At 45.7% G+C, this 25,561-nt stretch overlaps 3 protein-coding genes across 3 annotated transcripts in view; 1 reads left to right on the top strand and 2 right to left on the bottom strand.

Moving 5' to 3' along the window:
• Nucleotides 1-1,189: 1,189 nt before the first annotated feature.
• On the bottom strand, nt 1,190-10,540 carry Dusp3 (dual specificity phosphatase 3). Its single transcript, XM_042674097.1, has 3 exons — nt 10,357-10,540; nt 3,319-3,545; nt 1,190-1,592 (listed from the first exon to the last, which is right to left on the bottom strand). The coding sequence occupies exons 1-3, from the start codon at nt 10,479-10,481 to the stop codon at nt 1,387-1,389; spliced, it is 558 nt and encodes a 185-aa protein (XP_042530031.1). The 5' UTR covers nt 10,482-10,540; the 3' UTR covers nt 1,190-1,386.
• Mpp3 (membrane palmitoylated protein 3) overlaps nt 9,177-25,561 on the bottom strand; it is a 44,399-nt gene continuing 28,014 nt past the window's right edge. Inside the window, exon 19 of the transcript XR_006146766.1 lies at nt 9,177-9,190. The gene's annotated coding sequence lies outside the window, so the exon portion shown is untranslated. The remainder of the gene's footprint in view (nt 9,191-25,561) is intronic.
• On the top strand, nt 13,522-19,410 carry Cfap97d1 (CFAP97 domain containing 1). The gene is made up of 6 exons (XM_042674098.1): nt 13,522-13,645; nt 14,789-14,859; nt 15,125-15,243; nt 17,085-17,208; nt 18,423-18,479; nt 19,308-19,410. Exons 1-5 carry the CDS (start codon nt 13,522-13,524, stop codon nt 18,477-18,479), a joined length of 495 nt encoding a protein of 164 aa, XP_042530032.1. The 3' UTR covers nt 19,308-19,410.

Genomic DNA, 25,561 nt, shown 5'->3' on the forward strand with positions numbered 1-25,561 from the left:
CTCTACCACTGGAGCCACAGTGCCACTTCCGGTTTTCTGGTGGTTTATTGGAGATAAGTCTCACAGGCTTTTCTGCCTGGGCTGGCTTTGAACTGAGATCCTCAGATTTCAGCCTCCTGAGTAGCTAGGATTACAGGCGTGAGCCACCAGTGCCCGGCTGGGGTCTTTTTTTGTTTTGGTTTGTTGGCTCTGCCATGAATGAAGGCCTCATCTGTCTCCAGTACTGCCAGCAGAGAGCTATCAGAGCCACCTATAGGTAGGACCCTTCATTTCCCTGCCAGCACCCCAGGCTATATGAAAGAAGCACCCCTACCCCCATACGCATACATGCTGTAATTGGCCAACTTCTGCTTTCTGTTCTTGGAATAGCAACCTGGACAGAAAGCCATTAGCTTGAGTGTCTTGGGCTTGGCCAACACTATAATTCAAGACAAAACCCTTGTAATTTCTCCAAACAATGGGGTTGTTTTTTGGATTTTTCTTTTTAATAGGCTGGACCTCAATATGCCCTGAGACCTCATTCTTCTAAGAAGTAAAGGAATAGATCGGGTCCCAGGGGGAAAAAAATTCCCTAAGAGCAGATTGAGAAATCAAGCTTCCTAGGGAGAAGTTGGGGAGGTGGGGAGGGAAGGGATGGTAGGGGGAAAACAAAGGAGGGGATAACAATACTTGATAGGAAGTGTACTCATTACCTTACTCATGTAACTGTAACCCCTTTGTACAATATCTTTACAATTAAATATATAGATTAAAAAAAAAAAGAAAACAAGCTTCCAAAAGCCACATTTTGAAAATTCTAGATGGAGCTGAGTCCTCTGGGAAAGTCTGTCTACCTCTGGGGGCCTCTTGGTGGAGTAGATATTTCTCATTAGGGAAAGCATTCAAAGGCAGACTCTTCATGAGAATTTCCATCTACTCACTGGAGTCCAGAGCAGGGAGTGGGAAGCGAGGAGACCAGGTGATAGGTGACAGGTAACCATCTGACCTTTACTGGGCTCAAGGTGATAAGGTCTCCATAGTTGGGGAGCGAGGGAGGTTCCTAAGGACCCCTCTGAAACACATCATGCCTTAAATACTCCCTCAACCCTCTGTTCTGGGCCATCAAGAGGACTGCACACTGCAGGCCTCCCTGGGTGACCCTTCACCACCTCAGGGACAGGACATCAATGAGAAGAACAGGACAAGAAGGGAACAAGAATGCCCTCCTCAGCAAGCTTTTTTATGTGCTCCCCAGGGGGGAAGTGGCCCCGGGCTGTGTTGGGATAGACGAGTGCTGTGTGACTCTGGGGGTGGGGGACACTGATATTCTTAAACATGGTGGCTTGGGACACCCTCGGCCAGGGCCTCCCCATGTCAGACCTCCAGAAAAGAGGCCATGAGGGCACCCTACAGTTTCAACTTCCCCTCCCTGATGAGTCTGCCATTGAGGTGGCAGAGCTGGGCCAGGAAGCCGTCGTTGGGGCCGATCTCACGGTTCTGCCTCACAATGCTCACAGCAGACCTGACGTCCATCTTCTGGCGCATCATCAGGTATGCGATGACTAGAGTTGGGGAGCGGCTGTACCCCTCTCGGCAGTGGACAAGCACCCGGCCTATAAGAAATGGGAAGATACAGTGAGCTAGGACACACGATCATTCCGTGATGCATGTCAAAACTCATCCACAAGCCAGGCACTGAAGTTCATGCCTATAAACCTAGTTACTCAGGAGTCCAAGAACAGAGGATCACAGCTTGAAGCAAGCCTGGGTAGACAAGCACACAAGTCCACCATGCTTCCAGGCAAAGCTCCTACACCACATCCTCCAATAGCCTCCCTCAACCACCTAAGCAGCACCCAGAAATTGCTCAGGCTCCTCTGAATGGATACTACCAAGTCATTACCAAGATGGAGAGCAAAACCTACCCCTGTCATAGCCTATTGTCCCCTATGTTCTCTAGCCACAGGGTGAGGAGTTGGGTACAGGTGTGGGAGGGCAGGGAGCTGGGAGGAGGGGGAGGTCATAGTGACCTTGAAGGACCACTAAAAAGCCTGTCAGTGGGGTTTGCTGTTTCCCTAGTCCATAAAACTTCTCTCCTGCTGGGCGCAGGAGGTTCACACCTATAATCCTAGCTACTCAGGAGGCTGAGATCTGAGGATCATGGTTCAAAGACAGTCCAAGCAGGGAAGCCTTTGAGACTCATCTCCAATAAACAACCAGAAAACTGGAAATGGCACTGTGGCTCAGGTGGCAGATCATTCGCCTGGTAGCATACACCTGTAATCCTAGCTATTCAGGAGGCTGAGATCTGAGGATCACAGTAGAAGCCAGCCTGGGCAGAAAGTCCCTGTGAGACTCTCATCTCCAATAAACTATTCAGAAAAAGCCAGAAATGGTGCTGTGGCTCAAGTGGTAGAGTGCTAGCCTTGAGCACAAAGAGGCTCGGGGACAGCACCTAGGGCTTGAGTTTAAGGCCCAGGACTGTCAAAAAAAAAAAAAACAACAAAACAAAACAATGGCCAGGAGCTGGCTGCTCATATCTGCAATCCTAGCTACTCAGGAAGCTGAGATATGAGTATCATGGTTCAAAGCCAACCAGGGTAGGAAAATATGTGGGACTCTTACCTCCAATGAACTTCCAAAAAGTCAGAAATGGAGCTGTGGCTCAAGTAGTAGAGAGCTGGCTAGCCTTGAGCCAAAAAGCTCAGGGACAGGGCCCAGGCCCTGAGTTCAAGCCCCAGCATTGGCACACTTACAACAAAATAGTGGAACCAGTTAAAAGATGTTTAAGATGGAGAAGGAGGTAAGGGAAAGTGATGGGGATGAGACTGACTGGAATACATTTGTATATATGTGCGAATGTCACAAGGAAACTCTCTTTGTACAGTAAAGTACGCTAGTGAAGAAAAATTAAGTGAACATGCAATTCAAAAAAGAAAAATGAAAACCTTCTAGAGCAGGGCACTGGAGCTCACACCTGTAGTCCTAATTAGTCAGGAGACTAAGACTTGGAAGATTACAGTGCAAAGCCAGACTGTACAGAAAAGCCTGTGAAACTTCATCCCCCAAAATAACCAGTAAAAAGCCAGGTTCGAGGCATGGCTCGAATGGCAGAGCACCCAGCCCAGCAAGTTCAAGGCCCTGAGTTCAAGCACCAGTATGAGCAAAACATAAAGCAAAACTTCTCTCCTGAGCCTGAAACCTGTCCTGGGTACCTAGTAGACTAGGAAACTGTTTACTAAGGTTTCTTTGGACAAAGGGAGGCCGCTGGGGCCTGTGGACTAGGACAGCCCAGGTCAAAGCTGCCACGCATTTTTTCCTGGATGACAGGTCCCTTACCGTTCTTGTGAGCCAAGGCCTGGTCAATAAAGTCTGCAGCCCTTTCAAAGTATGCACTTAGGTTGAATTCCTGTGTGTCATTGGCCTTGATGCCCAGGTAGGTGATGCCGGAGTCCTTGTAAAAGTTGGCATTGGTGTTGACATGCATGAAGGATCTGCCCTCGGCAGCATTTAGGACATGGGTGATGCCCAGTTTTTGCAGCTTGGGGATGTCCTGAGCCACAGTCCTGGACAGGAGAGAACAGTATAGAGGGTGGTGAATTGACACACTGCAGCCCCTTGACTGAAGATGGACACAGACTCTTGACAAAGCAAAGGGACTTTCTATGCACCGGCTCCTGCGGGCTTCTCCCACTCCTCTTATGACCTCTCCCCTCTTCCAGCCATCTCCAATTACAGCAGCTTCCCCAAATAGACTGGCACTTTCATGCCCATGCTGTGCCTTATGCCACCCTGTGCCACCTTTTCTGCAGGCAGGCAATTTCTCATCTTTCACCACTCTCGGCAGTATATTCTTGTTTGCTCCTCATGGCATCATGCTCCCTGCGTCGTGATGGTGGTAGTGGCACAGCCAAGAAGTTAAAATGGGTTCTGGAAGAGGAACGCTACTGCATTGCTGGTGGGAATGTGTACTAATACAACCACTTTGGAAAGCAGTCTGAAGGTACTTCAGAAAGCTAAATATAGACCTCCCCTATGACCCAGCCCTACCACTCCTAGCATCTACCCTGAACAACAGAAACCAGGATACAAGGACACATGCATCTCCATGTTCATTGCAGCACTGTTCACAATAGTCAGGATATGGAAACAACCCAGATGCCCCACTACAGATGAATGGATCCAAAAATTGTGGTATCTATATACAATGGAATATTACACAGCCATTAGAAAGGACAAAATAATGACATTTGCAGGGAAATGGATGGAACTAGACCAAATCATTTTGAGCAAGGTAAGCCAAGAGCAAAGAGGCAAATGGCACATGGTCTCCCTGATATTTGGATGCTATAGCCAAAATGCAAGAAGATATGACAAAGTAAACAGGACTCAAGAAACAAAGACTGCCACTCACTTTGTCATATCATTGCTGAATGACTCCATGTTCTTGACCACATATATGGTGTGTGTGTGTGTATATATATATATATATATATATATATATATATACATATATATATATATATGCATGCAATGGAGGGAAGCTAAGAGGAGGACACAGAATCAGTGGGAAATGGGAAAACATACAACAGAGGGGCCCATCATCTGCACTGGACATAGATGAAAATGAACTAAGCAACCCAAAGACAGTGATGGGAAGAGGGGAATGAGAGGAAAAGAAGGAACAGCTTACAGCAAAAGGAAAGATATGTAAATAATTGCCTGATGTGGAAGAAATAATTGTATTGTCAAAGCTCATAGAATTCACAAACTTTATAGACCATGATAATGACACTTTACCTTGTGAAGGTTAAACTGTGTTTGTGACTTTAACTAAGTATCACTATTCCATAATACTGTGAAATATGTGAAATTTATGTAATCACCTAATCTCAATTTAAAAAAAAAAAGTGAGAGAAGAGTGAGTTAGGAGCGATGGGTGACAGTGTTATCAGACACTTTGTATTCATATACTGTTTTGTAGAATGAGAACTTCTTTGTACAACTACTTAAAGATAATAAAAAAAATTAAAAAACAGTGAAATAAGTCCCAACTTTGTACAATCGATTTTTAGGATTAAAAACAATGAATATAAAATATACTCTGTAGACATTCATATATGTACAATAAAATTGTATATTAAAAAAGGGGGAGTTCTGGAGCCAGGCAGCAGTGGCTCACTCCGGTAATCCTAGCTAACTCAGGAGGCTGAGATATGAGGATCTTGATTCAAAGCTAGCCCAGGAAGGAAAGTCCATGAGACTTACCTCTTGTCTCCAATCAACGATAAAAAAGCCAGAAGTAAAATTGTGGCTCAAGTGGTAGAGCATCCGCCTTAAGTGAAAAAGCTAAAGGATGGTGCTGGGGCCCTGAGTTCAAGCCCAAAAGAATGAATGAATGAGTAGGCTCTGGTATGCAATGGCCACAAAGGAATATATAGATCAATGGGATGGAATAGGAGGTCTAGAAACATGCCTCCACAGCTACAGACATGCTATTTTTTTACCAAGAAACCAAAACTCTGCATTAGAGAAAAAGAAGCTTCTTCACCATTGGTGCTGGGAAACTGGTTATCCACATGAAAGGTCTAAAATGGATCTCTATCTCACCATGTGTAAAAATCAATTCAAAACAATCAAAGACTTTAATGTAAGACCTGAAACATTAAAACTATTGTAGGAGAATTCAGCACAAACACTCAAGAGATCTAAGCCTAGGCAAGGACTCTGTGAACAGGACTCCAATTGTTCAGGAAGAACAAGAATTGACATATGGGATGGCATCAAATTAAAAAGCTTTCTGCAGCTGAGGCGCTGGTGGCTCTCGCCTGTATCCTTGCAACTCAGGAGGCTGAGATCTGGGATGATGGTTCAAAGCCAGCCTGGGCAGGAAAGACCTCCTGAGACGCTTTTTTTCTTTTTTCTTTTTTTTTGGCTGTTCATGGGGCTTAACTCTGGGCTTGGGCACTGTCCCTCAACTCTTCAGCTCAAGGCTACTCTACTACTTGAGCCACAGCGCCACTTCTGGTTTCCTGCGTGGTTTATTGGAGATAAGAGTCTCACGAACTTTCCTGCCCGGGCTGGCTTTGAGCTGCAATCCTCAGATCTCAGTCTCCAGTGTAGCTAGGATTACAGGCGTGAGCAATCAGCACCTAGCCCCCTGAGACTCTTATCTCCATTTAACCACCAGAAAACTACAAGTAGAGCTATGGCTCAAAGTGGTAGAGCACTAGCCTTGAGCAAAAGAGCTCAGAGACAGTGCCCAGGCCCTTCAAGCCCCTTGACCAAGAACAACAACAACAAAGAGCTTTCTGCATATCAAAGGAAATGATTATCAGGGAAAAGAGACAACTTACAGAATGGAAGAAAATCTTTGCCTGGTATTCATTGAACAGGGATTCATATCTAGAATATATAAAGAACTCAAGAAATTAAACACTAAAAGAACAAATAATCCAATTAATGAGTAGGCAAATGAAGTAAGAAACGTTCACAGAAAAAGTACCAATTCAACAGGCCAACAGCATGAATTTGCACAACAAATGCTGGCTGGGATGTGGGGAAAAGGAACCTATGGCACTATTGGTGGGACTGTACATTTAGTATAATCACTTGGGACAGTGGTCTGGGACATTGAATTTCCTACAAACCAGCCTTACCACTCCTGGGCTCCTACCCAGAATATCACAAGCAAGAATACCATACAGATAATTGCACATCCATGTTCATTGTTTCACTACAATAGATGAGTGGGTCAAAAAAAATGTGATACTTACACACAGTTGAATTTTACCCATCAATTAGAAAGAATATTAAAGCCGGGAGCTCACACCTTGTAATCCTAGCTACTCAGGAGGCTGAGATCTGAGACTGTGATTTGAAGCTAGCCCGAGCAGAAAAGACCCTGTAAGACTCTTATTTCCAATTAGCCACTCAAAAAAACTGGAAATAGAGCTGTGGTTCAAAGTGGTAAAGCACTAGCCTTGAGCAAAAAAGCTCAGGGACAGCACCTAGACCCTGAGTTCAAGCCCTATGACTGGGGGAAAAAAAAAAGAGAGAAAGAGAGAGAGAGAAATGTACCCATCACCTGACTTATGAAACAGTAACATCTGTACAACATCTTAGTACCAATACAAATAAGTAAATATTTTTTCAAAGAAGTACTAATAGCCAATAAATACATAAAGAAAGTCTCAACATCTTTAACCATAAAGGAAGTGGAAATTAAAGCAACATTGGGATTATTCCATTTCACCCCAGTCAGAATGGGGAGCACATGAAGAAACCAGACAAAAAAGATGCCAGTGAGGATGCAGGAAAAACAAACCCTTTACACTGTTGATGGGAATGTAAATTAGCAAAGCCACTATGGAGATTCCTTACAAACGAAAAATAGAATTACCACGTGATTCTGCTGTACTATTCCTGGACATGCATCCAAAGGAACACAAGTCAGTGTACAATAGCTACACCTGTGCATCCATGTTCATGCAGTAGCCGTCACAGCAGCCAAGCTATGGAATCAGCTCAGGTGCTCAACAAAAGATGAATGAGTAGTGAAAATGTGGTCTATATACACAATGCCATACAGAAGAATGACATTATGTCACCTATAGGAAAACTGGATGGAGCTGGAGACCACCATGTTAAATAAAGCAGATGGAGAGAGACAAATATCATTTATCCTTTTATATGCAGAATCTACACATGACTGCCAAAGGGAGACTGTGTGGGGGTGGGGAAAGCAAGAGGCAAGAATTTGAGGGGGTGAACATGATTGAAATACTTTACATTCATATGTGAAGATAGAGTAATAAAACCCTGAAAAAATAGTTTTAAAAGTGGGGGGGGGGAGTGGGAACAGGAAAAAAAGTAATAGAAAGGACAAATTCAATCAAGGCACATTATATGCATAAATGTCCATAACACAATGAAATTCATTTGAATAACTAATATATGCCAATATAAATGGGGGTTGTAGAGAGCCAAATGTGGCAGTGTATGCCTGTAATCCTAGTACAGGGAGGCTGAGGCAGGAGTAACATGAGTTCTAGGACAACTTAGACTTGTCAGTGAGTTAGAGAGCAGCCTGAGGTACATAATGCAGATTGTGCCCGACAAACCCAAACAAAACTAATCGGGCTCTGGAGCCTGGTTTCTGAATCTAGCCCTGAAATTACCAGCCAGGAAACCTTGAGCAGAACACTTAACCTTTCTGGCAAAATGGGAGTGATCACAGGGCCACTGCCTGGGTGGTTTTTAGTGTCAGAGGAGCCTTCGGTGCCCAGAACCTGACTCTGCAGTAAGCACTACTATTCCAACCAACTTGGCCTATGCTTGTTTGTTCAGAAGCCCAGGCTCTGAGAAACTTGAGAGAGGAACCATATCTACTTCTGATCTTTCTCTCCAGCACCTACTATGGATTCTGGAACAAAGCAGGTGTTCAGTAAACAAGTGGTAGATGAGTGTGGGAGAATAAAGTCATAACATGCCAGGCCCCTTGAAGGATCTGTCCTGCCATGTTCCATCACCCACAATTCTGAGGCTAAGCACTTTGGGATGAGTGGCCCCAAAGAACCATGGTAGTTATAAAGTATCTGATCTCTTTTCTTTCATCTTACAGCAACAACTCAATTCAAACAGCAGTCAAAGTGGTCCTCGCGTGTGATCCAGGGATGAGGTGGGCAAAGATCCTGCTCTTGATGTCCAGCCCTGCTCTGTCTTCCTCCTCCCTCTGCCTCTCTCACTCACATCAACTGCAAAGCCTGGAGACCCAGAAACCACTGCTTATGCAAGTTCCGCCTCTGCTCTGGGATGTGGGTGGAGCCTTGATTTTATTCAGTCTTTGCCCCAGCACTCAGTTGGCTAAGTCAAGGTCAGATTTTCATAGAGGGCATGGGATGTGGCTTCCATGATGGCCATCACACTTGCCACTTGAGCTACCACCACACACGTATAACCTTGGTTTCTACTTGGGAAGCAACAATAGCTGAATTCACCAAACTGCCTTGGCAAGCAGGTTTGAGACCAGCAAGCCCACATACTGCTTGGGTAGGTTGTGGGTGGAAAGTTGCCTAGGATTTTGCAGTTTATTGGACCTCTCAATGACACCGTAAGACTTTGTGGCCATCCATGCTCAGGGCACTACATAGGATTGCAATAAGCAGTTGCTGGTAAAACACAGAAGGGTCTCCACACAAACACACACACCCTTTCTTGCCTTCTCAGATTCAACAAATTTACATCCTCATTATTAGTACCATTGTCATAAATGAACACTGTAGTATCTGACACATAATAGGTGCTCAGTATGGTGAGTGATGGATGAGACCTAGCTGAGCCCTGCCTTATAAACCACCTTTAACTGCACATCACCCCATTTCATAGGCAGTCATTGGCAGGCTTAAGCAGCAAGTCCTAAGTGTAAGACAAGAGATACACACATGAACAGGACATAAACCCTGTCTCACAATCACCTGCTCTGGGTTCATACCCTGTGCAGAATGAGAGGAGGAGATACCAGTGTTTGACTTGTAGTCCCCTGGGCTCAGCCCAAGGAGCTCCCGGCTTTGATAAGCAGGTCCTTAGAGCCCACCCTGGCTCTCAGGACACCCTAAGCTAGACATTCTTTTGGCTGCTATTTGAGCACTTCTCAGAATGTCTAACGCCAGTTCCTTCTGCTGCTGGGAAAATCTCACTATTGTAATTTGAATTACAGAAAGCCGAGAAAAAAACCAAGGTGTTCAGAATTCCTAAGTGACAAAAAGTGCACTTCCTGATAGCCAGCCAGCCTTTCCCAGGTGATGGCTCAGGCCCTTCATGAAGTTTGTCATTTTGATTTCTCCCATTTAAGTCTCAACCCTATCTGGAGATAGGAGAAAGGGCTATAGGAGACCCCAGGCCCAGCTTCTAGTCTGAGGCTGAAGACCACCGGGCCAAGGGAAAGTTCCCCGCCCGGATTGTGACGTCAGCCCGTTGCCATGGCAGCGAAGGCAGACATTCCGCGGTGACCTCACTGCGGAGCCAGGCAGCTGTCACATGATGCGCGGGCCGGCGATAGAGGGCCACCTGTTCTAAGTGAACATGGTAGCCTTGACCCCGCCCAAAGGCGAGCCCCAAGCGGGCGGTGGCTGAAACCCGACGGGGTACCCCACGGTCTCCCCGTGCTCCGCAACCAGGAAGGATAGCGGGGCCCGGCTCGGATCCAGCCTCGGGGCTCCACGCGCGGGAGTGGGCGTCGACTCCAGCGCCATCCCCAGTCCCCGTTCTTTGCTCTCGGAGGACCAGTCGCACCCAGATTCCTCCAGACTCGCGCCCCGAGATACCCCCAACCCCAGCCCCCGGTGGGCGGGACGCCGGTCCGCTTGGGAGACTCACGCATTGCCCACGTAGATCCTCGGGGTGACTTCGTTGCAGGGCTGGCTCGGGAGGCTGTAACACCCAGTGCCATCCGAGAGCAGGTCGTTGAGATCTTGCACCGAGAGGTCGAAAGGGCCCGACATGGCGGCGGCGGCGGCGGGGGCCCGGCACGCCCGGCCAAGAGCGAGCAAGGCGAGGCGAGAGCCGCCGGGTCAGCTGGGCGGGGCTAGCGAGTCGGGAGCCGCTCCGCCCCGCCCCAGGGGCGGGCCCGCCGTGTGGGCGCGGGAAGCTGAGGGGAGCGGGCGGGGCGGAGCGCTGGGGGCGGAGCGCTGGCGGGGCGGAGCAATGGGGAAGGGGGCGGGACGTGGGAGCGGGACGAGGGTGGAGCGGGGCAATGGGGCGGAGCAATGGGAGCCGGGCGAGGGTGGGGCTGGAGCAATGGGGCGGGGCGCTAGGGCGGGGCTGTGGTGGGCATGGTGAGTACGGGGCGGAGCCATGGGCGGGGCGGAGCCATGGGCGGGGCGGAGCCATGGGTGGGGGCGGTGCCACCTCCTCGTGGCGCGGACGCCTACCACCCCACTCCCTCGCTCCTTCAGGATCCTGCAGCAGGTTTGTCGCGGAAAAGCTGCCCGTCCTCTCCCACCCTGATGCTAAAGCAGTTCATAAGCTGGGGATCACAGAAGCTTCCTTCACTGCAACCAAATGCAGAGTGCCAAGGTGCTTTTTCAGGATGTCAGGGATACTAGGATTCAGCCCTGAGATCTGTCCCTGCTGCGGGACATCCCAACCCCAACCCCCGTCCAGGTCAGAGATGCAGACTTTTCACCACCCCAGATCTGCTGAGTCCATGCCCAGTTTACCGGCCCCAAGGTAAGTCCAAGTCTTTGAATCCCCAACTCTGAGGCACAGCTGTTTTCAACGAGAGGCAAGTCAGCATGGAGTTTGAAAGTGTGAGCTTAGCCAGGCCCCAGTGGCTCATGTCTGTAATCTTCCCTACTTAGGGAAGTCGAGATCTGAAGATTGAAATTCGAAGCCAGTCAGGAAAGTCCATGAGATTCTTATCTCCAATTAACAAAAGGCCGGAAGTGGAGCTCTGGCTGAAGTGGTAAAGCACCAGCCTTGAGCAGAAAAAAACTAAGAGACAGTGCCCAGGCCCTGAGATCAAGCCCCAGTAACAGGCACAAGAAAAAAAAAAATAGTTTGCCGTTCTCTGCAAGCCCATGCTTGAAGTTCTGACCCCCAGGAATTACTTAACCTCTCCTACCTTGACTGCTAATTATAAAAAGGAAATAATAATAATAATAATACAAGCTGAGAATTCCTGGTCTGGAAATCCAAAATGTTTTCAAGATCTATAACTTTTGAGTGTGGACATGCCACAAGTGCAACACTTTGCGACTAACCTTCTGTAACAGGTCATAGTTGAAACGCAGACATACTGAAAGTACTGTACAAAATTGTATTTAGACGGGTCTCAGACCCTTGATATCTCATTACATATATTCTCTTTCCAATAAGGGATATACAGCATCTAACTCCTAGTCTTGTTTCAAAAGCTTAAATGTGGGCTGGGAAGTTGGCTCAGTGGTAGAGTGCTTGCCTCCCATGCGTGAGGCCCTGGGTTCGATTCCTCAGCACCACATAGCAGAAAAAAGCCAGAAAATGGCTCTCTGGCTCAAGTGGTAGGGTGCTAGCCTTAAACAGAAGAGCTGAGGGACAGCGCCCAGGCCCAGAGTTCAGCCCTCAGGACCAGGAGGGGAAAAAAAGCTTAAATGTGACCTTCAAGAACATGCGTAGCCTGTAATCCCAGCACCCAGAAGGCTGAGGCGGGTCTAGTTTGAGGCCAAGTTTGGGATACCTAGTAAGATCCTCTTGAAGGAAGGAGGAAGGGAGGAAGGAAGGAACTAAAGAAGGAAGGAAAAAGGGAAAGAGGGAGAAGGAAAAGGGGAAGAGAAGGAAAAAGGAAAGGAAAGAGGAGGGAGGAAGATAAAGGCATCAGCACCAATAGTGATTTGTGTTAGTCCTATCACCCTGTGCTTATGTGGAGAAAATTCATTCTCTTTAATAGCCCTTCCTAGAGCAGACTGTTTTGAGCCCCATGGGGTCAGCAGCTCAGCCCTTCCAGAGCTCCCACTCAGGACCAATGACAATCTCTGCCCCCAGAAGAAAGCTGATCTCTCCCCCACTGCCATGAAAGGCAGATTTCCTTCTCTAAAGGGGCAAATATAGTCCTAGAATTCAAAAGCCCACATTCTGAATCCAGCTCTGTCACTAATTTAGTTCTCAAGCTAATTTGCTGCTGCTCTGGATTTGTGTCTCTATCTGCAAAATGAAGGAATTGGTTCAGATTACCATTCAGATCCTCTTACACTTTCTGGAAAAGCCAGTGGTTTGAGTAAACCATGGCACTAGAGACTACTTGGCTTATAGACCCAGGTCTGTCATGGAGGCTTGGAATTCTCCCTCTTCCCACCACACTTGGTCCATCCCATCCATCCCAGCACACTTCCTTTTCTTCCAGTATCACCAGTACCTACATTTCAGGCAGGTGAGAGTTCCTGAGTCCCTCATCCCTTATCTTGACATGCATCCAGGTTGACTCTTGGACAAAGGAACCCAGCACATAGAGTAAGAAATAGTAGAAGAGACTGAAATGCTGAATATCGAGCTAAGTGCTGGCGGCTCATGCCTGAAATCCTAGCTACTCAGGAGGCTACGATCTGAGGATCATGGTCCAAAGCCAGCCTGATCAGGAAAGTCAGTGAGACTATTCTCTCCAACTAACCAGCAAAATGCCAGAAGTGAAGGTGTGGCTCAAGTCGTAGAGCACCAGCTTTGAGAAAAAACCACCCAGGTCCTGGGTTCAAGCCTCAGTACTGGCACAAAAAACAAAAACCCTGATTATTCTGATTTGATCTTAAGCATTGTATACCTATATTGAATTACTAACTCTGCATCTCATAAATATACACAAATTTTATGTCCGTTTCAAGAATACTTAAATAAAAAATAAATTTAAAAAGCAGATGCCAAGAGACACCCAGGAGTGCTCTACAGCTGCTATTCTAAGACTTGTCCTTGATGTCATAACTGAGTAGCTATGACAACCTGTCATAGAAATGACTTAGTACCTCACAGAGGAGCCTACATACCTCATTTCTGAAGTGAAAGTAGGTAGAAAAGATGAACAATTCCCTGGATTATCTAGCCTATCCTGTTATTGTTTCTAATCATAGGCAAACCACAACCTTCAAGAAAAAACTGGATTTCGGCAACTATGCATCTCACAAGAATAGAGTACAAATAGGTAAGTGGGCAGTTGGGGCTAGACCCTATCATTAGAGGTACCAGAGGGGTCACCATAAAAATACCGACAATAAGTCAGGACAATGTTTGGCTGCAGGAAGATATGTCCTCTACTGATCTTGATAAATAAGGCTATCAAAATTTTTTTATCCATCAGGGAATTCCATATTATAGAAACATACGTTTTAAACTCTTTAAATCCAAGAGTTAGAGCTGGACGCCAGTAGTTCATGCCTAAAACCTTAGCTCCTTAGGAGGCAAAAATCTGAGGGTTGTTCCAGGCAGGAAAGTCTGTGAGTCTCTGTGTGTGTGTGTGTGTGTGTGTGTGTGTGTGTGTGTGTGTGTGTGTGTGTGTGTGTGTGTGTGTGTGTGTGTGTGTGTGTGTGTGTGTGTATGTACTGGGGCTTGAATTTAGGTCCTGAATGTCCCTAGGTTTTTTTTGCTCAAGGCTAGCTTGAACCACTTAAACCACAGTTCTACTTCCAGCTTTTTGGTGGTTAAATCTCATGGACTTTTCTTCCCAGGCTGGCTTCAAAGCAAGCTAGAGTATGAAGCCCTGAGTTCAATATACTGAACAATATACCCCTAATATACTGGTATTTAAAAAATTAGGTGTAGCTGGGCACCAGTGGCTCACGCCTATAATTCTAGCTACTCAGGAGGCTGAGATCTGAGGGTGGTTCATGGTTCAAAGCCAGCCTGGGCAGGAAAGTCCATGAGACACTTATCTCCAATAAACCAGAAGTGTTGCTGTGGCTCAAGCGGTAGAGCACTCGCCTTGAGCTGAAGAGTGCAGGGACAGCGCCCAAGCCCAGAGTTCAAGCCCCACACTGACAAAAAAAAAAGTTTTAGGTTTCATCTAAGAGATTTAGAGTATAGGACTTCAGTGACCAATTGAATGAGAGAGAGGCTGTTTTATTGAAAGAGTAATCAACTGTACAAATTAAACTTTTTTTCTAGACTTCACCCTATTTTCACTTCTGCTCAAAAAAAAAAAATGTTAGTTGGGAAAATTCAACCAAGTTGACATTGCTAGACATTGCAGGGTCAGAATTCCACACTGCAGGGCTCCTAGGATGGGCATGGTTTAGGGAAACTTCTAGGATTCCTGTGTGTAACGTTGTTCTTCCATCATCTGTTCTAGTGAAGCCGGCAGTTGATACCAAACCACCGATGGCCCATTCACATCACATTTTAAAATTGAGCAAACTACAGGTATTTGTTCTTAACATCAGCTGATATATTTGACTGATTTTTATCTTTGTCCTAAAGTGATCCAATGCCCCAGATCCTTCTGTCCTTCTAAATACCTACCTAACACTCTGTCCCCCATACTCAGCATACTTGGCTTTCTAAACATGGGTCCATGATCCCCGGAACCCCCAGTATGCCCCTTTCCTATCATCCCTGGAGCTGGGGGGATTAATGCTCAGCCATTGTGGGTGGGAACAATATAGTCATGTGATCACTTTCTTACCAGAGTGAGCAAAAGAAAATTGACAAAATCGAGTATGAAAATAAGCAGCTATGTCAGAAAATTGCCAATGCGCATCGAGGCCCTGCCCAGGTGGACTGCTGGAATGAATATTTATCCAGAAGGTAGTGTTCTTTCTCTGCAGGACAGTTTTGTTTTGTTTGTTTCAGAAGCCAAACTGGATTTTCCCTCTAGCTTGTAAGTGCAGTGTACTCTCAAGCAGGAGGACCACTGGCTTAGTGGGAGAGGGCCAAAGATATCAGGCCAGAGAGAAGGAAGACTTCAACACTGGAAGCCATTCTCTACCTTTGATTTCATCTAAGACACTTTTCAGGGTCTGGTTCCATTTTGTCACAAGAATGCACTGTGTGCTCTTGAAATGACAGTATGGTTTTGCTGTTACATTTCCATAAGTTCACTGCTACAATTCCACAAACCGAGTGACTTATAAACAACAATGGCTTATTTCTCACAGTGCTGGAAATTGGGAAATCTAAAGATGAAGCTGTTGGCAATTCAATTGGTGTAGGTGAGGAGCCACCCCTAGTTGCATAGATAGCTGCTCTCTTGTAACTGTCGCCTCTCAGGGTAGAGGGGGCAGAGTCTCTTTCAGACTTTGCACACGTGCGCACACACATACCTGTGTGTGTGTGTGTGTGTGTCTGTGTGTGTGCATGCACGCGCGTGCACATGTGTGTTCTAGTACTGGAGCTTGAACTCAGAACCTTAGGTTCTTGCTTGGCTTTTTCACTCAAGGCTGGTACTTTGCCACTTGAGCCCCACCTCTACTTTCAACTTCTTGCTGGAGTCTCAGATTTGTCTTCCCAGGCTGATTTTGAACCTTGATCCTTAGATCTCAGTCTCCTGAGTAGCTAGGATTGAGCCACAGGTGCCCAGCTCTCTTAGACTTTAATAAGGGTGCTAATCTCACCCCCAGAGCCTCATCTTGTAATGTCTTTGGGGTTAGAATTTCAACATAGGCATTTGGGTGTACACAGACATTCAGACCATAGCCTCATCACTGAGATGACAATATAGTCCCCCTGAAACTGGCTCCACAAATATTCCTCATTATTGTAAGTTTGCCACAAGGAATAAAAAGGTGAAATAATGTATATTATTTCCTAATCTTAAGGATTAGGAAATCAAGACGTGAATTAGGAGACATTTAAGTAAAAATACTAATGCAAAATCCAGCATAGGTGGCTCACGCCTGTAATCTAGCTACTTAGGAGACTGAGACTTGAGGATCACAGTTTGAAGCTGTCCTTGATGGATAAATCCAAGAGACCCTTATGTCCAGTTAACCAGCAAAAAGCCAGAAATGGAGGGATGGATCATGTGACAAAGCACCAACCTTAAGTGAAAAAGCTGAGCAAAAGCATGAGGCCCTGAGTTCATGACCCAGAACTCACACACAGAGAAAAGGCAAAAAAAAAAAAAAAAAATACTAATATGTAGTCAAGGCTTTTTGCAAGGTTGGTGGGAGTGAGTGAGGTGCGTGAAGGAATGCTAATGCCTTTCCTACATCCTAGGATATTCAAAGAAAACTGAAGGCCACAGGGAGTGAGAGGATCTAGAACTTGTCATCAGCCATTTGTGGTTTATCCACAGACATCCCTTCCCTCCTCATAGTAGAAACCAGATGCTCTCGATCCTTGGGGGAACTTTTACAAAATGCCAGTAACCAAGTTCAATCCCAGACCAATTAAGTGGAGCTCTTAAATGGGCAGTAGAGATGAAAATGGTCATTTCTGAAACCAACAACTCTGCATGTTTCCCAGAAGGCACTGCAACGCCTTCCAGGCCATGAAAACTATGGGATTCAGCATCCTGGTTATATCCCCTACCCTTGTGCAGCCCAGCATTCATACCTACTATGCCTCCCTTCCCTTCCCTACTCCTGTCTGGGAAAAAAAAGAAGTATTTTCCTCTTCATTCATCTCAGGCTTCTTGTGTTTTTCAGCCTAAATAGAGAAGTAAGGAACCGCGAACTAGTGAGAATCACAGTGGAAAACCAGGGCATTCTGAAGAGGCTGGGTGATCGCAAACCCCACTATGACCGCAGGGCATCGGAGCTAGACTGGCAGGCATGTGGACACTCTTGTTACCATCTCACACATGCACAGGGTTTATCTGTGTTCAGCCTAGAGAATCTCAGAAGGACCCTAAATGACTAGATCATGGGAAATGTAACCATTGCTACAAGAAAAGAGTTATAGCCGGGCACTGGTGGCTTATGCTTATAATCCTAGCTACTCAGGAGGCTGAAGAGCTCAGGGACAGCATTCAAGCCCCATGACCGACCAAAAAAAAAAAAGAAAAGAGTTATAGCTGTTGACAAACATTTAAAGACATCTCTACCAAAAAGCCATCATGTCAGGATTTCAGAAACTATTAGGTAGCATCTTCCTCCATACCTCATTCATAAATAAGGATGAATGGATAAGGATGGAGGGCATATGATTCTCTATGTAGTTGACTGGCTTCACTTAGGAATGACCCTTCAAAGGAAGATGAGGTGGTGAGGAGCCACCTGTCATCCCAGTACTCAGGAAGCTGAGGCTCAAGGATCAAAATTTCCTGGGTTATATAAAGAGACCAGGTTGGACTATATAGAGACCCTGCCTTGAAACAAAACAAAAGCAAAAGCAAAAGGTGAGGGGTGCCTGCAGTGGTTTTTTGTTTGTTTGTTTGTTTGTTTTTGTCGTTCATGGGCTTGAACTTTGGGTCTGAGCACTGTCCTTCAGCTCTTCAGCTCAAGGCTAGCCCTCTACCACTTGAGCCACAGTGCCACTTCCGGTTTTCTAGTAGTTTATTGGAGATAAGAGGTTCATGGCCTTTCTTGCCCAGGCTGGCTTTGAACTGTGATCCTCAGATCTCAGCCTCCTGAGTAGCTAGGATTACAGGCATGACCCATTGGCACCAGGCTGTTTTTCTTTGTTGTTCTGTTTTTTGCTGGTCCTGCAGCTTGAACTCAGGGCCTGGGTGTGCTCTTTGAGCTTGTGTTCAAGGCTAGCCCTTACCACTTGAGCCACAGTGCCACTTCCAGCTTTTTCTGAGAAGTTTATTGGAGATAAAGGTCTCACAGACTTCTCTGCCTGAGCTGGCTTCAAAATGCAATTCTCAGATCTCAGCCTCCTCAGTAGCTAGGATTACAGGTGTGAGAACCCAGCTCCACCTGCAGTGTTTTGCAAGCATCCCCACCCGCAGTGTTTCTAAGCCAAACTTAGAATTTAGATTTTCAGCTGTGTCAGTACTTGGTTATTGAAAGGAACCTTTCTGATTTTTTTTTTATTTCCAGAATTCAAGGCGCTATATCAAAAATACAACAAAATATATCGTCTCACAAGAAGACTAGGTATGTCTACTTTTTATTATGGAACATTTCCTCACAGTTGCTACCCAAATCCCTAAGAGCCCCATAGATGACAAATAAGGAAGCCAGAAGCCAGTGAATCATGCCTATAATCTCAGCTACTCATGGACCTTAAGAGCTGAGGATCATGGTTCAAAGTCGGCCCTGGTAGGAAAGTCCATGAGACTCTTATTTCCACATAACCAGTAAAAACCTACTAGAAGTAGAGGTGTAGCTCAAATGGTAGAACATTAACCTTGAGGGAAAAACTAAGGGATAGCATGAGAACCTTGAGTTCAAGCCCCAGTATACACAGGGGGTGGGGGGGGGGGGCGGGCAGACAGGGATGGAAAGAGGGTGAGGGAGAGGGAGAGGGAAAGGAGAGGAGAGAGAGAGGGAGAGGGAGAGAAAATAAACAAGGGGCCCAGTATAGGGAAAGAGTTTTGCTTATCTCATAGATATTGATTGCTCATCCATTCAGAGACCTTAGAGCTCTTTGGCTTTTCTTCTCCCCACACAAGAAATGATATTGTCTTCTGTCATCAGCGTTGAGGCTTTATAGGAGACTGAACAGAAGTGATTTGTTCTAATGTTGGTTAGCAGGAGGTTTGGGGGCATTAAAGCTGTGCCAAAGTTACAGGTGATTGTCACTATTCTGAAGTACTGTCATTTGGGCATTTTGTATTATTTGACATAACTAATAATGATTAAGTAGTTCCCTCCCTCGTCGAAAAAAAATGGAAAGTGCTATATAAATGATCGATCTCTCTCTCTCTCTCTCTCTCTCTCCCCCTTTCCTCCCCATCTCTTCTCTTCCTCACTGAATACAAGGTTACACACCGTGGAAAAGACACAAGAAAATTCCCTGGCCAGGATGTTGGATTTTTCTCTTTTTTTTTTTCTTTTTCTTTTTGGCTGCATAGTATCTCAAGATACTCCAGAATGGCTGGATTTTCAGCCTCAGATTGCTTCAATAAAGCTCAGAACATAAAATGGGCCTTTTATTGGAGGTTACGCAAAGAGGTCTTAATGAGGGGGAGAGGTGGGGGAAGAGGTAGAGACAAGGGCAGGGGATACTGAAAACATACACTGACATCACCATCCTGGAAGAGTGGGGTGAGGTGACACAGACATGAGGCTGACCCTGACAGCATCAAGGTTTAGACAACAAGCGGAATAAACAAATGCTATAAGTTCTTCTGTAAAAGCCCACACTAGGGAAGGTGGCTAGTGGTAGATTGCTTGCCTGGCATGCATGATGCCCTGGGTTCAATTCCAGCACCACATAAGCAAAAAAAAAACCAGAAGTGGCACTGTGGCTCAAGTGGTAGAGCACTAGCCTTAAGCTGAAGAGCTGAGGGACAGCGTCCAGGCCCAGAGTTCAGGCCCCACGACCAATAAAACAAAAATAAATAAAATAAATAAAAAGTTCACACTAGGAAAGGTAGCTTCATCATGGCTTCCACACACTCTGCCCACTACAGCTGTGATCCCACAAGTGTCAAAACCTGGCAATGCCAGGTGCCAGGGGCTCACACTTGTAGCCACTCTGAGTTGAGATCAGGAAGCCTAGGGTTCAAGGCCAGCACAGGCAAGAGTTCACAAGACTCTTTCTAATCTCTGAGCTGGGAATAGTGGTACTTGCCTGTTATCCTAGCTATATGGAAGACTGAGATGGGAGAATATCAAAGTTCCAGTTCAACCTGGGCAGAAAAGCCGATGAGATTAACTCAAAGGAAGAAGCAAGGTACAGTGAGTGGTACATGCCTATCATCCTAGCTACAGCAGGAATAAATTTTTTAAAAAAAGGATGTTCACAATCTAATGGGGGTTGTTCAATCAGTAAGCAAGGTCCTATCTCAAAAATAACTAGATAGCTGGGAGCTGGTGGCTCATTCCTGTAATCCTAGCTACTTAGGAGGCTGAGATCTGAGGATCGCGATTCAAAGCCAGCCCAGGCAGGAGAGTACATGAGACACTTATCTCCAATAATAAATCAGAAGTGAAGCTGTAGCTCAAAGTGGTAGAGCACAATCTTGAACAAAAGAACTCAAGGACAGTGCCCAGGCCTTGATTTCAAGCCCCATGACCAATGGCAACAAAAATTAGGTGGAGCTAAGCAGTAAATGTCTGGCTAGCAACTGTGAGGCTCTGAGTTCAAATTCCACACCCACCAAAAGAAGAAAGATATTCCACTGTATTATTGAGACATTCTTGTGCTCCTTTTTAACCTGAGCCTTCCTCTTTCCCATCCCTAAATTGGCTGTCATACTAACCTGTTTTCCTTCTGAGAAGTCCTACTTCTCAGTCTCTATACACTACTGCCAACATTTCACTTATTTGTGACTGGCACTTTTTTAATGCAAAAATATGTCCCTATCTCATTTTCCATTTTCCCAGGGCTGGTGGTTTCACTATGATGCACAAGGCTCTCCTATCTTTCAGCCTCTATCAGTATGAATTCTTAGTTGCAAGCACCGAAAACCAATTTTGTCTGGTATAAGTAGTGAGATAATTAAAATTCAATTAAATATAAATTTAATTAAACTCAATTTAAATTCAATTCAAAATCAATTTGAAACACTATAAATTCATTAGTATTTCCTAGAGACTGCAGGGCCAAACTTCCAGCTGCATATTGCCTGACTGGGCACGCCTGGTCTGAGGAGGTGCTGCCTTCACTGCTGAGCCTAGAATCACCACAGAGGAACTGGGTATATCCCACCACTGCCTTTGAAAAGCCTTCCATTGTCCCGCCATACTGTGTCACTGGCATCATGCAAGATACATGCAAGTGGTCTAACTTAGGTCTTAGGTCCATCCCTTAGCTTCAAAGGGGTCTGATACATAGCTTATTTCACTTCTAGACATGGCTCTTCCTCTCATCTGTGGTCATAAGAAATTTCTCCCTACTTAAGAAGCTTAGCTTCTAGCACTAGGCAAAAATAACAAACTTCTCCTATCACTCATTGCCTTTTGCAGCTAACTGGTTTTTCATTCTGTGTGTATGTGCACATTCACAGGCCCGTGCCTGTGTTGGGGTTTGAACTTAGGACCTCACACTCTTGCTTTTTTTTTTTTTTTGCTCAAGGCTGATGCTTTACCATTTGAGCCACACTTCCACTTCTAGCATAGGGTCAGTTAATTGGAGATGACAATCTCTCAGATTGGTCTGCCCAGGCTGGCAATTCTTACATCTCAGCTTCCTACATAGCTAGGATTACAGGTGTAAGCCACCAGCACCTGGTTATCAATCTGTCAAAGAAGTGATCGTTGAGAATATAAAGGGTGTATGTATGTTGGGGAGGGAATAAAATAGATTAACCAGAGAAACACACTGGGTGTTGGTGGTTCATATAGGTAATCCTACTCAGGAGGCTGATGATCTCAGTTCAAAGCCAGTCCATAAGACACTTCTGTTCAGAGGTGAAGGTGTGGCTCCAGGGGTAATACACCATCCTTAAGTGAAAAAATGAAGGGACAGTGTTCAGGATCTGAGTTAAAGCCCAGTACTGGCGCGCGCGCATGCGCGCGCGCGCACACACACACTACGCTTGATACAGCTGCAGTAATTATTCGACATGTCATCAAAAGCTGTCATTGTATGATTTTGTGACTGGTAGGTAGCATAAGCAGATGAACAATTTATCTACATACTTTAGATCGTGTAAATATTTGCACCATTCTCTAATGCTTACCTTATCGGAGCCCTGTGAATGACTGATGCCTGTCATGTAAGACCATCTTCTGTAGCAAGTGGAGTGTGTTTCAGGGAAGATTACTTGCCCCTGGACACTAAATAAGATGGAGATACCTGCTAATCCAACCAACTGAACACTGTCCTGAAAGAGCCATGGGCAGAAGAGTTCTGTGATCGATGAGTAATATCTGCCCCAGATATGGACAATGAATGGCAATACACTGCCATTCATTTAACATACCTGACCTAGGAAATTATTTTAGGGCTTACATTCTCTCTGACTGTTGATACAGGTAGGAGACTTGCCTGTATTTAAAGACAGGGGGGAGGGCTGGGAAGGTGGCTCAGTGGTAGAGTGCTTGCCTTGCATGCCTGAGGCCCTGGGTTCGATTCCTCAGCACCACATAAGCAAAAAGAAAAAAAAAACCCCAGAAGTGGCGCTGTGGCTCAAGTGGTAGAGCGCTAGCCTTGAGCTGAAGAGCTGAGAGACAGCACCCAGGCCCAGAGTTCAGGCCCCATGACCGGACCCAAAAATAAATAAATAAAGACAGGGGGGAAGAAGGGGTGGAAGGAGGGAGGGAGGGAGGGAGGGAGGGAGAGAGGGAGGGGGAGGGGGAGGGTGTGTGAGGGAGAAAAAGTACATCTTGAAGGGTTTCAATGGGATTTCTTGGTGTAGAATGCTGAAGCTTTGCAAACACTTTCCCCAGGAGCTCAGAACATATGTACTGCTAGCTGGAGTGGGATTTGGAATTGCATTTATACACATTCTACTAACATATATTTGTGAGCAGGTGCATTAAAATAAACTACTGGCTTTTTATGAACAAAAAAAGATGTGCCTTCTAGATGACTTCCATCCCTAGAGCACTAGCCTTTCTATTCCCACAGATAGAGCACCAGAAAACAGCTGTAGACACAGCTTGTCCTGGGAACAGGGAGGTCACCTTGATGGCAGTTAAGCTAGCACATTTTAACACCTTGTTTTATCATATGTGTAAAAAGAATCATTGCCAGTTCATCTGAGAATTGTGTAAAAACAGTAAGCAGCAGCAAATATACACTGAGTTGTATGAAAAGCAGGATGACAGAATTACCACCTGCTGCTCAATTCTGTAGTCCAGACTGGAGGACCAATCACTGCAGCGAGATTTGAGAGCTGGGGACCATTTCCACCATGGTGGTTCACTATGGGAATGGACTTTAGATGCCATCTTTGCTGCCTAATAAACAACTCTGCCTATGCATTCACTTTTTACAGGATGGTCTCCTTCCCTGGTCTGGGTTTCTACAGAATAGTTCCAAGATCAACTCCACTTGAGAATTCAGTATCACCAGGCACTGGTGGTGCATTCCTGTCTAGGGAAAAAAAAAAAAGTATTTTCCTCTTCATTCATCTCAGGCTTCTTGTGTTTTTCAGCCTAAGTAGAGAAGTAAGGAACAGAGAGCTAGTGAGAATCACAGTGGGAAACCAGGGCATTCTGAAGAGGCTGGGTGATCGCAAACCCCACTATGACCGCAGGGCATCGGAGCTAGACTGGCAGGCATGTGGACACTCTTGTTACCATCTCACACATGCACAGGGTTTATCTGTGTTCAGCCTAGAGAATCTCAGAAGGACCCTAAATGACTAGATCATAGGAAATGTAACCATTGCTACAAGAAAAGAGTTATAACTGGGCGCTGGTGGCTCATGCCTGTAATCCTAGCTACTCAGGAGGCTGAGATCTGAGGATCATGGTTCAAAGCCAGCCTGGGCAGGAAAGTCCATGAGACACTTATCTCCAATCAACCACTAGAAAACTGGAAGTGGCGCTGTGGCTCAAGTGGTAGAGTGCTCGCCTTGAGCTGAAGGATAGCGCCCAAGCCCAGAGTTCAAGCCCCATGACCAAAAAATAAAATTCAATACTCACTGGGTGTCCGTGGCTCATGCCTGTAATTCTAGTCAGGAGGCTGAGATCTGAGGACTGTGGTTCAAAGCCAGCCTGGGCAAGAAAGTCCATGAGACACTAATCTCTACTTAACCATCAGAAAACTGGAAGTGGTGCTGTGGCTCAAGTGTAGAGCAGTAGCCTTGAACTAAAGAGCTAAGGGACAGCGCCCAGGCCCAGAGTTCAAGCCCCATGACTGGGGGGGAGGGGGTAGGAAGCAGTGCTCGAGTCAGGTGCCAGTGGCTCATACCTGTGATCCTAGCTACTATAGGAGACTGAGATCTGAGGATAGTAGTTCAAAGCCAGCCAGGGCAGAAAATACTGAGATTCTCAACTCCAATGAACTACTACCAAAAAGAAAAAAAAAGCCAAAACTCAGAAGGGGAGCTGTGGCTCAAGTTCTAGAGTGCCAGCCTTGAATGTAAAAGCTAAGGGACAGGGGCTGGGAAGGTGGCTCAGTGGTAGAGCACTTGCCTTGCATGCCTGAGGCCCTGGGTTCGATTCCTCAGTACCACATAAGCAAAAAGAAAAAAGCCGGAAGTGGCGCTGTGGCTCAAGTGGTGGAGCGCTAGCCTTGAGCTGAAGAGCTGAGGGACAGTGCCCAGGCCCAAAGTTCAGGCCCCATGACCGCTCCCCCCCCAAAAAAAAAAAAAAAAAAAAGGTAAGGGACAGCACCCAGGACCTGAGTTCATGCTCCAAGCTCCAAAACTGGTACAAAAATAAGTAAATATAAAATAAAAGGAAACAACAAGTATTCAATACTCTAGCTAAGCACAGTGCCTCATGCCTGTAATCCTAGCTAGTTGGGAGATAGAGATCAGATCATGTCTCTAAAAGCCTCACACATACTTGCTCTTTGAGTAGCTGAGGCATCACAACTTCTGGGTGATGTCAATCACTTTGGGACAGAAGATCACCAGGCTCACACTCTTGAGTTCATATCCTTTTATTTTGACAGAATGGATTCATTGTGGCTAAGACACGGTTTTAACAGCAGCAGTCACCTGGTTTCTCACAATCTAGCACAGGAGAAGCCCCAGTAATCTGAAGGTATGGACAGGCTAGAAAGGACTGTGGTGGGAACAAAGTGAGGACTCTTTTTTCAGGAGGATAAGGGCATTCAGAAAAGGAATATGAAGCTTTAACTTCCCTCACAGGTCCCAAAAGACTCTATTGCAGTATGGAGTTGTACAGTAATTCATGAGGATGGCTAGGTGTGCCTCAGTCTTCCAGAAAAACTTCACATGTGTGCTCACTATTTAAAAAGGTGGGAATTTCAATTCTTCTATTACCAGGCAAGCACTATCAAAAAGATGTTAACTTAAAAAAAAAAAAAAAGTGAACATTTTCGGGCTGGAAGACAAGAGAACTTCAACTACATGGAAAATTCCTTTGAGTGAAACAACTCAGCTTCCACTAAAGCTGGAGAATGTTTTATAAAGTTTAAAGATCACTAC

Source organism: Dipodomys spectabilis, unplaced genomic scaffold (genome assembly GCF_019054845.1).
Source record: "Dipodomys spectabilis isolate Male_0828 unplaced genomic scaffold, ASM1905484v1 ptg000018l, whole genome shotgun sequence".
Lineage (NCBI taxonomy): Eukaryota > Metazoa > Chordata > Mammalia > Rodentia > Heteromyidae > Dipodomys > Dipodomys spectabilis.

Coding starts and splice junctions, on each gene's coding strand:
- Dusp3 (XM_042674097.1), bottom strand. CDS start 10,481: ATGTCGGGCCCTTTCGACCTCTCGGTGCAAGATCTCAACGACCTGCTC. Junction 3,546..10,356: donor AGGATCTACGTGGGCAATGC/GTGAGTCTCCCA, acceptor TCTCCTGTCCAG/GACTGTGGCTCAGGACATCC. Junction 1,593..3,318: donor GGCCTTGGCTCACAAGAACG/GTAAGGGACCTG, acceptor CATTTCTTATAG/GCCGGGTGCTTGTCCACTGC.
- Cfap97d1 (XM_042674098.1), top strand. CDS start 13,522: ATGAACAATTCCCTGGATTATCTAGCCTATCCTGTTATTGTTTCTAAT. Junction 13,646..14,788: donor CAAGAATAGAGTACAAATAG/GTAAGTGGGCAG, acceptor CATCTGTTCTAG/TGAAGCCGGCAGTTGATACC. Junction 14,860..15,124: donor TAAAATTGAGCAAACTACAG/GTATTTGTTCTT, acceptor CTTTCTTACCAG/AGTGAGCAAAAGAAAATTGA.